We start from the raw sequence: 12,009 nt of genomic DNA, 5'->3' as shown, positions 1-12,009 counted from the left end.
ACAGTTGAGTTGTGAATTATTTGGTCCTAGGAACGAGATTATTTCTTAATATTGTGTGTGTTTTGGTCACCATAACTGGAATATGCATTTTTTTGTTTGTGTGTGTGTTTGTTTGTTCCTGTTTGTACCATATAAGTGTATTATTTTAATTCCTTTGGATTTGAAAACTAAACTGTGTAACTTATTAATATTATTATCACTGCCGTTGCTGTTCATTGTAATAATATGCAACGTTGTACTACAAAATAAACTTGTAACGGTAACTTTCCTTATCACTAAATGAGGGGCCCATTTTCAATTATTACGGGTTGTGGGGGGAGCTTCTTAGCGCCACTACTGTTGTAAATATCTTTGTTATCATAGGTACATTTCAGTACTTCACTAGTATTTTAGTAGTCACTTTCTCAACCTGGATATTATCCTACATCCAACTATCTAAACATATTATAAGTATTGGAAAAAAACAAACAAGGTGTCAAATCACATCATATATATAGAGAATGGAACAGAACAACTAACACATAACGGGACGTACATAATGCTAGGTCAGTGTGGGAAGAGAGAGCAACAGGAGTAGACAAGGACAAATATGAAAACACAAAAGGACAATTTTTTTTACATCTATCCTTCTCAGCTCCCAACAAGCTAATTTCCGCTTCCCAGCTTCAGGCGGTGGTGATTATTGTTTTAAGAGAAACCATCCCCGATATAATAGTAATCAGAGAGGAAAAAACTGGAAGGAATCCAACACTTCGAAAGATGAAGGTATCAACCAAAGCAAGACAAGGGCCATGAAGGGCACGAAAATGAAAGACTCCCCAGGCCCCGAGTGTTCTAGTACCATCGGGGTCAGAAAAGAACAAGAGTTGATCATTTCACTCCGGATGAATAAAATTGTTTATAGCCCCAAAGTGTAGTGCCTTATTCCCAGATTTCACATCCTGATTTTCATTCAATTCTGTTCAGCCATTTTCTTGTGATACATGTAAGTACAGACAGAGGTGTTGGAAAGTTGCACATTGCATTTCCTTCTTACTTTGGACATGACCAATACATAAATACCACTTTAGTGGGCAGTGATTCATCTTCTCCACTCCACCCTTTCTTCTGTTAGTTGTTTCATACCGGGCGAGTTGGTCGTGCGGTTCGGGGCGCGCAGCTGTCAGCTTCCGTCCGGGAGATAGTGGGTTCGAATCCCACTGTCGGCAGCCCTGAAGATGGTTTTCCATGGTTTCCCATTTTTACACCAGGCAAATGCTGGGGCTGTACCTTAATTAAGGCCACGGCCGCTTCCTTCCAATTCCTAGCCCTTTCCTAACTCATCGTTGCCATAAGACCTGTCTGTGTCAGTGCGACGTAAAACCACTTGAAAAAAAAAAACAGTTGTTGCATTTTAACATAGGATTTTGTATACATTCCATCAATTATTTATTTATCTATCGTACGGCTTTTAGTGACAGGAGTGTCCTAGGACGTGTTTGGCTCGCCTGGTTCTTTTTATTTTACGTCCATAGGCGACCTGCATGTCTGGTTATGGATGATGATGATAATGAGGTAAGGAGAGGGTGAAACCTGGTGTCGGCATGTAGCCTACTCCTGTCGAATAACACCAAGGGGTCTGCTCAAAGCTGTACATCCCCATCCGACAGACAAATCACCATCAACAGCGTCATATGCCCTCTGTTTATATGAGCACTGCGGAGAGGTTTTGGAATTTAATCCAGGCTTTTGGCATGCAATTTTGTGATTAGAAATTGTATACCACTACCTCCCCTACCCTGCCAGCCAACATTCTGATGGTAAATTTTTTTTTCAACCAACAGGACTCGAACCAGCTAACCTTAGTCAGACCATACAGACTTCAACGCCTTAATGATCATGGCCACCAGGCGGGCTATTTCATCAATGATTTGGTTAGGGAACTGTAATCTTAGCATACCTCTTCCTCTTTTCCCCTCTAAAACAATAACCATTAAAATGTTGTGCCTGTACATGTGTCCAATAAACAAATCTCTTTATTTTAATAGATCCTTCCAAAGGTTTATCTTTCCTCTAACTCTGGTAAGAACATCTTCATTAGTCTCTTTTGCCATCCAGGGTATTCTTTTCTTTCATCTCCAATATTACAGCTTGAATGCTTTTCATTTTTTCTAACAGTCCGTGTTTCCAAACCATTAGGAGCAACACTACACAGATGTAATGTTTTATAAATTTTAATTTCTTTTGATAGATTTTTAGTTGTTAGAATGGGTCTTTTCTTGTTGAATGCTACCTTAACTTGGGCAATTCTGCTCTTTATATCAGTTGGGCTTTATCCATCTGGAATTAATTTCCACCCTAGATATGTAAAAGTTTTCCCTTGTTTCAGTGAAGTGCCTGTAATTTGGATATTGATATCCATTAGCTGGCGATCATATACCATTACCTCCATCTTCTTTAATCTTCATTTTACTGTTCAAAATTATGCTCATAAATTATCATTATGATAATAAATTGCCTATGTAAAGAAAATTAATATTTAAGTTACTATTATGTTCCTAGTAAGTTAGCATTAGATTTGCATTCACTACTGTATTTATTTCTTAGGGTGTATATATTCAGAATGGAATACTATGGTTTTCAACAGAAATAAACCTTAATCTTATTTATTTCTATTTTAGGGTGACAGTGGTGGTCCTCTTATGGTAAATTCTGGAAGGTGGACTCAAGTTGGAATAGTGAGCTGGGGAATTGGTTGTGGCAAGGGGCAGTATCCTGGTGTATACACTCGTGTTACACATTTCATGCCTTGGATTACAAAGAATCTCAAATAGAGTGGACTACAGAGACTAACACTGATGATACAATTATATGAAAAAAGAGACTCCTTCAAGTGTAATGCATCAATAGTTCTAGAAACATCATACAGAACATAGACTCCTGTGATATCTCATAGACTCAACATCAATCAAAAATCCTGTGTATTATGAATGTATGAATATGGTACAATCTTCCTTGAAGCTGCCAAATGGAAGTGAACTGATGGTGTCCATGGCAAAATTCAATGAAGATTTACCACCAGAAACTTGTACTTTATAACTTATTAGCTGAATAAATGAACAAATGGTTATAAATAATTTGATTTTGTATAGGGACTGATTACAGCCAGACATTCTACAATGAAGAGAACTGTTTCAAAAATTAATTCCACTAAAAATGAGTAAAACATACAGAAATTAAATGCATTTCTGTATTCATACACAACTATGCATGTTCTTTCAAACTGTGCTTGTGCAACAGACAAAATATTTAAACATAATTTCTCTACCTTGCCTATCATATTTTGCAATCAACAGTCATAATGGCTGAGTAATCATGGATAACTTCAATATTAAATATAATAATAATGTATCCAGCTACAATGATATGATAGAAACCAAATGAAGGGAGAGTAACTAACATGCACATGTTGTCTTATAAATGTTTCAATTCAGCCCCCCCCCCAAAATATAACCAGTATCTAATAATTTTTCTGGTGAGTTATAAGTTATTTCTTCTTTGCCCTCTCTTGAGGATTACCAAATTTATAATTGAAAAAAGTATATGGCCAACAGTTAATTTATGAGATATTTATACACAAAAGTTGAGGAAAATTAAACATAGCACCAGTACACAAGAGTCTGTTAAAACATTGAATTGAAAGAGGTAAATTCATAAAACTTTGTAATACATTGAGATTTGTTTCATTTTAGACTTAATTTCAGTACATTTCAGTTACATGATAAAAATTCATTTCATTTAAATGAAGCACAATAATCAAATCAAATTATCTCCATACCAGCCATGAAGACCCTTGGAGGAGTGGAATATTAAGGCTTCCACTATCTGTAACATTGGCACTAAGAGGGATGGAGAGATTATCTCTATGTCCAGTTGCCTTTGCTCCCAGGAATTAACCTGGTACACATTTCTGATGTAGACTAAAAGAACCCCAAGGCCATGTGGCCCTCTAAAAGTAGAGATGTTGTTTCTTAAATTTTTCAGCTTCCTGATGGGGAATCAAACCCATGTCCTACCTGGTAACCCAAGCACATCTTTACCACTTTGCCTGGGCAGCTCCTAAATGAAGGACAATAATAGTTCTAAATCAACTCTCATACATCTTCTGAATATTATCCCCTCACTAACAGATGGAATCACTTGAAAACAAAATACTGAAGTCCTGAAAGCCATGGATTGCCAATTTCCTATGCCAGTCAAACATAGGAAACATTCTAATTCCTGAAGCAAATTAATATTATTTATAAATGAATACCCTTAGAAGGGAATCCCAGTCCTATTTGTGCCATCATGTTGAATAGCAAGTGAATATAATTTGAAAGCAAAATGTTTCTCATGCCTGATATGAAAGTGTAGACATTATATGAAGTAACTGGTGATAAGAAACACCAATGTTTAAAAATGATGTATCAAAATATATAATTGTATCTCTATAAACTATCAGTCAATTTTAAATAAACTTAACTTATTGTGAAAATGTTTTTTAATATATTTTAAATTAAAACAAATATCCATTCTCAACTTTCTGGAACTCAATTCCTTTTCCAGCCTCATTCGTCTGCCTTTCTCCTACCAGAAAATTAAGATCAGGGCCATATACAGACAATCTCAGGTGAGTTTACCTTGGAATCTAGAGGCACTAGTAAATAGCCTATACAGGGTGGTCGGTAGCAATGTGAACCAAGTATATGAGTGTTAGAGCGTTGGTCATACTAATTAGGAATTTTAAAAAGTTACGTTGATATCTTGTGCCGTTGTTATTTTATCAGCTGCTTTGTTAGTCAATCAGATCACTTTGTGAGCGAATTCAAATGGGCTTTACGAGGCGATGTTGCTAAATCTGCACGTGGCTTGGTCGGGCTTGAGAGCCACACAGACAAATGCGCATCAATCACTAACACTCCGTAGGTTTCAGCCAATACCATTGTAACGTGCTTGCTATGGGCCGAGCCTAACAGCAGGGAGGTCCTTGCTCAAGTTTGAAGTTTGTATCCTCTATTGGTGCTCTCAAGCCAGTCCTAAGCCACGTAAACATTTAGCAACACTGCCTGGCAAAGCCCCTCTGAAGTTGCCCGCAAAGCAATCTGATTGGCTAACTGCAGCACCTGATAAAATGACAACAGCACGAGATATCATTTTTTTAAATTGCTTATCAGTATGACCAACCCTCCAACACTCACATACCCGGTTCATGTTGTTTCCGACCAGCCTGTATATAGTGGCTCAAAAAATATTTAACTGGCAACAATCACATTACATTATTTAAGTAACACATGTCAAATGAAGAACTGTTCATATCCTCAGCAACGGCTGCAACTCGTATCCGAGTAAACATATTCTTCAGCAGTTTACATTTTCACAGTCACAATGCTTTGTGAATATGTTTCATATGATTTAGTAGCCCAATTTTGGCATGAAACATGTGTCCACACAGATCACATGGAATGGCTGGGAGCTTCTGTGCTTGTCATTTATCCTCTTCACATCGTCGTCATAACTGATATAGAAACAGTGCAATACCAAAGTGTAATTCTCAGCAAGTGTATCCCAGGATTGAGTGTTGATTCCATTCTAGCTCTTTTCACAGTGTGCTTTAGCTGATCCTTGAAACGCCTTAAACGGGTTCCATCAAGTCTTGTGCCGGAGCAGAGTTGACCATACAGGAGTAGACAAGGAAGACTGATTTCACTCATGCAATGGACATGCCCTATCCATCTGAGACGGTGGCCAATAATGGTAGCCTCAATGCTTATAGCATGCACTTTCTCAAGAACTGCACGGTTGGTGACATGGTTCTCCCATTTGATGTTCAAGATGGATCTAAGTTTTTGCAAATGAAAGCGCTCTAGCTTTTTGATATCCTGGGTGATAGTTTCACAACCATAAAGCAGTGTTGATATGACAACAGAATGGCAAACTATGATCTTGGTATGCATTGTAAGGTCCTTATTCATGAAGACATGACGGGATAAACGTCCAAATGCTGAGTGGGCAGCACCAATCCTCCTATCCACATCTTGTGAGCAGTTAGCATTTGTTGAGAGGATACGTCCCAGATATCGTATAAAAAGTGGTCAACCTGCTCCAGTCTGCTCCTGTATGTATGTTCAGTCCGTCAGTGATTCCGCTGGTAGGATCCTCTGCCATCAGCTGTCATAGATGGCCTAGGCATCACTGAAGAGGTGTACTAGGGAAATGAGGAGTGAGGTAGTTTCCCGTTGCTTTCCTCACCGAGCCAGAGTTGCTATTACATATCAGTCTGCCAAGCCCACTGAAATGCATGCAACAACTGACCCTATGAGCAATATTTTCACACCATTCATAGCAGGGACGGGCTGCATAAGGATTGGCATTACTAGCATCGCTCATACCTCGGTCACTTTCATATTGTCAAAGCCAAGACAGAGACAGATCAATGAAAGTAACAAAATTGCTCCAGCCTATAACAGAAGACATAGTGCACTGTAAACACTAGGTCCTGCCAGCAAAGGCATAGTCTGCTCCTACAGATAAGTAATTGGGAAAAGACCACACAGAAGAACAAACTAAAATTCACTCTTTAAAAATTGTTGATTAGTAATTAACACAGTCAAAGAACAAGCACACCACCTCAATGGTGAATACCAAGCTGCCTTTAGAAAAGAGAGGTTGTGCATAGAACAGATATTCAACATCAAAAGCATTCTGAGAACAAGCACTTTCAAAAGTCAGAACACCGCAGTAATATGACATACGACTCAATTGACAGGCTAACTTGACTCGAGGCTCTAGAGGAGTTTGAGATTGACAGAATGGAAAAAGAGAGGAATAATAAAACAAACCATGACAGACACCATCTTGAAAGTCAAGTTCTTCAGAGAAATTTCTTGTCCTTTTGAAATAAGGGCAGGAGTCAGACAAGGAGACAGCCTATCACCGATCCTCTTCAACATCAATCTGGCGAAAATCATGAGAAACTGGGAGAAAGCTTTCGAAATGGAAGGAATGAAGGGAATTCACCTTGGGAGGAAAGGTTAGAACCTCAAAGTTAAATGTTTAGCACTGGAAATGGCCTACAGACTAACTCAGAACAGATACAACAAGCAAACAATCTCCTACAAGGCTAAACTCAAGACACTAGAGTGCAGTAGTAAAACCAGATGGTTTGTATGGCTCAGAGTGCCTCACACTGATCAAAAGAAAAGGAAAAACCTTGAAAAATGTTCTAGGACCACTAACAGATAGTGATTGAAAATGGAAGAAAAGAAAGAATGAGTACCTTTAGAGACACACTGAAAAGATCACTCTCAATGCAGAAAAGAAGGTTGAAATTCTACAGACATCAGCTGAAAGTAGACTAGGACTGATTGACGAAAAAGATCAGAAGATCAACAACAGAAAGGAGTTCAGAAGCCAAACTGACATCAAGACTTTCAAAAGAAACCACCAAAAAGTACACCCAAATTGATAATATCCAAAGAGCATAGAAAAGATCAGTAATGAAAGAATGAATAGGTTCTGGGGAGAGAAAAAAAGTTTCTACACAGTCCATAGTTGACCAATTTTGGATTTAAAAAGGAAAATTAACATGTTACCTAAACTTTATATAACTAGTGTTACCTTAATCAGGCAGTAGTTCAGCACCCTCCATCAGCGAGGGGCGCCTGTTCAAACTGTTGTTTAACCTAACGATTAGAGGCCCCATGTCATCCTGCAACATATCTACCATCTACATAACTGTTCCTTTAACGTGACTACAGTAACTCAACCACTGCTCCGGGGTGACTGATTCAAATACATTATTTATAATATTGTTCTATTTCCTTCACTTTGAAATAAAAGTTATGTTATTCAACACACCGACGACTCCATGACATTTCAATGGGATTCAATTTGCAGTGGTATGGTGGCAAGCTATAAACAATTGCTCCATGATCTTCTGGTATTGAGTCCATGAATGTTTTCTTTTTTTTTTTCTCTTTTTTCTTAAGCGCACAGATTTCAATGTTCGGCTAACTTGCTGCACGTCTTTCTGTTTTACGCCCATGGGTGATCTGGACGATAATGAGGTCAGGAGAGGGTAAAACCTAGTATCAGCATATAGCCTACACCTGTCGAATAACATCTAGGGGTCTGCTCAAGGCTTAACCTCTCCATCTGACAGACAAATCACCATCAACAGTGTCATATGCCCTCACTCAATCTGAACACTTCAAAGAGGTTGGAATTGAATCCAGGCTTTTTGGCACACAATCTAGTGACTAGTAATTGTATACAACCACTTCTCATACTCTGCCAGCCAACATTCTGAAGGTAACTTTTTTCTTTCTGCTAATGTGACTCAAACTGTGTTGTCAGACCATATACTGTAGACTTGATGCCTTAATGATGATGATGACCACCAGGAAGTCTATATTGATAATGAATTGATCTCGCTCAAAATTTATGACAACAAGTAACTCTTTTAAGATAATCTGAATAAGGTATATCTTCTGTAGTCAGCCATTTCTTAATACCTTCCTTACAGGTTTCAAATGTGGGAAGAGGTTTCATACTCCTATATTGATTAAGATGCATTTCCATAACAATGGGCATTCTTGCTTCAATATTGGCTAATAGCTGATCTCTGAAACACTGTTGAAATAATTTCAACCATTTCATTGTGGTAGCCAGCAATTATTTTTTGCTAAGAAAGCATGTTCTGCTCCTTTTTTTTACAAAGCCCTTCTTATCACTGGCATGCAACAATACAAATTGTGGTCCATGAACAACAGATACTGTAAGACCAGTGGACAGTCAGCTTGGTTTGTCCTTCCAAAAGTGATGGTGGTGATTATTGTTTTCAGAGGAAGTACAACTACGCATCCACACTCTATAATACACTAATCACACAGGAAAAAATGGAAGGGATCCAAAACTTCAAAAAATTAAGGTATCGGTCAAAGAAAAACAACGGCGACGAAGGGCGTGAAAATTAAAGATTCCCTAGCCCTCAGAAACTTAACAGCACTGGAAAAGAACAGGAGTTGACCAAGGAAGGTCGAATAGGATAGCTGAAAGTGAGAGGCCTGGCACAAGTGGAAGCAATGCCAAGACTCAGCTAAGAGCTCCGTGGTGGCCAACCCACGCTCCAAAGTTACGGCCCCCTGGGGCCCCTTTCAGTCACCTCTTATGACAGGTATGGAATTCAGTGAGTTTTATTCTACTGCACCCACCCACAGGGGGATCTCCCTCCAAACCTTTGACACACTATGCCCTATATTCACCCAACTTTCATCGAAATATACAATATTCATTCCTACCAAAACAAAACCCCATGGTGCAACAGCTCCTAAGGACCATGACCTACCAAGCAACTGCTGCTCAGCCCGAAGGCCTGCAGATTATGAGGTGTTGTGTGGTCAGCACAACAAATCCTCTCAGCTGTTATTCTTGGTTTCCTGGACTGGGGCCACCATCTCACAGTCAGATAGCTCCTCAATTGTAATCAGTAGGCTGAGTGGACCTCAAACCAGCCCTCAGATCCAGGTAAAAATCTCTGATCTGGCTGGGTATCAAACCTGGGACCTCTGGGTAAGATGAAGGCATTGTGGAGCGTGCGTATTCATTCTTTCATTTGTTCCTAAATGTTTCAATTTTCTGTAAATATGATCATTTCTTTTTATCATTACAGTATTGCTTTATTTTCTTGCTATTCAAAACTCAAATTCCATTTCTTTCACCAAACGATAATGACCCGAATATTTAAGATTTGATAAGTCTTTATCATCATTACTTGCTTCATTACAGCCTGAATGTGGTGGGACATTCTGAAACAGAAATACGTGAAGTTTATGTTGTATGGCACCACAAACAAAATCATTATATTTTACTTCCATGCTGTTTTGTACTTAAGCCCACTTCATCTTCATTTCTGCAGAGTGGCGACTATCTCTTTGTTACTTTCTTTTCGTAACCTAATGAGCATGTATGCCTAGAGGCATCAGTCAACTTAAAATGAACAATTAACTACGCCCTGGGTTCTTTAACTTCAAGAAGTCAAAAAATTCTTTAAATTATTTTCCTCCAACCACTTTTAATTATATTCACCCTTTCCCATAAACTATTTACGAAACACAGGTTCAGTACACGATTAGTCAATATACAGCACTAGTTAAAATCATGGACCTCTCAGATCCACTGGCACACAAGAGCCAAAAGCATTTCTTTAACCCACCCAGAGGGTTACCACAGGGAGAGCTTTCTCTGAACAGGTGAGGGACATACAACTCAGCAAGTGACTGGGCTTGGAACCAATATAAACAAATGAAACATCATTCACCTGAACTGGTAAGATGTGTTTATCACATTGCTACCAGTTAAGCCAGAAAGTTCTCTTTTGCTATGTGTTATTTTTCTGTTATCTAGGTCTTAAGACGTTCTCTGGATCTCTGCAATTTTCTGTACACTTCAAAAGTTGTGAATACTTCTTCTTCTTATTATTATTTTCCTGCCGCTTTTTCCCCACACCTGTGGGGTCGCGGGTGCAAACTGCGTCGCACGTGTGGATTTGGCCCTGTTTTACGGCCGGATGCCCTTCCTGACGCCAACCCTCTATGGAGGGATGTAAGCACTATTGCGTGTTTCTGTGGTGGTTGGTAGTGTATTATGTTGTCTGAATATGATGAGGAGAGTGTTGGGACGGACATATACACCCAGTCCCCGAGCCAGAAGAATTAATCAGAAGCGATTAAAACCCCCGACCCGGCCGGGAATTGAACCCAGGACCCTCTGAACCGAAGGCCAGTATGCTGACCATTCAGCCAACGAGTCGGACAAAAGTTGTGAATACTAATACTGTAAAATGGGGTAACTTCGGCCATCCAGGGTAAATTTGGCCACTGACGCACGGCAACACTGATTTTCTCCTGCACCTTATACTATAAAAGATGAATCACTTGCAACAACTTAAATACACGCGCAACAGAATGCTCTATCAACACTAGGCTTATTGTCGAGTAAAGCTATTTGTTTCGCAGCACCAGCCCCAGCATCTGATTCTCTACTCTGGCGGTTTATGGTGTTAGAAAGTAAGTATGTCTGGTAACTGATCAACTGAATTTGATGCATTTTATTCGAATAGGTTTTTCATGGAATAGTTTTGTGATAAAAGTTGTCCTCTTCCACAGTAACTTCGGCCATGCCAAGAAGATACAAGAAAGTTGTAGGTGGCCATGGCTATTGTAATTACAATCCCGTTTACCTAAAAAACGCATTAGAAGAGATAAAGAAAGGCACAATAACGATTCGGCAAGCCTCGGACAAAGATGCTGTCCCGCGATCGACCCTGCAAGACAAGCTGAACAAGAAGCGCACAGGAAAAATAGGACGTCCATACATTCTTTCAGCTGAGTTTTGGTTTGACGCTTATATGTATCTGCTTCCTTTATACCCCCGAGGTACTGCTAACCGAGATATTTTTATTTACCTATTATCTCTGGTGTTTGTTTTCTGGAAGAAGCCGACTCATTCATGGACTTACTATGTGTGCTGTATGGGGATATCTGTTAACACCTGGAGATATCAGAATTGTGGTGAAGGATTGTCTAGACAGAGAGGGAAAAACAATTTCCATCTTCAAAGATAATGTGCCTGGTGCAGACTGGCTAAAAACGTTTTCTCGTAGACATCGAGATTTATCGTTTTGCTTTGCGGAAAATATCAAACATGCTTGAGCCTCCGTAGAATCAGTAGAAATTTGTGAATACTTTGACAACTTAGAAACCTCACTGGACAGAATTCCTCCAGAAAACATTGTAAACTACGATGAAACTAATTTTGAGGATGATCCGGGTAGAGTTAAAGTGATTTTAAAAAGAGGAAGTAAACACCCTGAAGAGGATTACTGACTCATCAAAGAATGGAACTTCTGTCATGTTGACAGGAACAGGCTCAGGAGAGTAACAACTCTCCATATGTGCTCTATCGAGCTAAACATTTGTACCCAGGCTG

At 39.2% G+C, this 12,009-nt stretch overlaps 1 protein-coding gene across 1 annotated transcript in view; it reads left to right on the top strand.

Moving 5' to 3' along the window:
• l(2)k05911 (lethal (2) k05911) overlaps positions 1-4,516 on the top strand; it is a 28,992-nt gene extending 24,476 nt beyond the window's left edge. Inside the window, exon 8 of the mRNA XM_067146202.2 lies at positions 2,661-4,516. Coding sequence (XP_067002303.2) covers positions 2,661-2,813 — 153 coding nt within the window. The 3' untranslated portion in view covers positions 2,814-4,516. The remainder of the gene's footprint in view (positions 1-2,660) is intronic.
• Positions 4,517-12,009: the final 7,493 nt, after the last annotated feature.

The sequence above is a fragment of the Anabrus simplex genome, chromosome 4, assembly GCF_040414725.1.
Source record: "Anabrus simplex isolate iqAnaSimp1 chromosome 4, ASM4041472v1, whole genome shotgun sequence".
NCBI classification, from domain to species: domain Eukaryota; kingdom Metazoa; phylum Arthropoda; class Insecta; order Orthoptera; family Tettigoniidae; genus Anabrus; species Anabrus simplex.
This window is presented reverse-complemented; position numbering and strand designations above follow the sequence as displayed.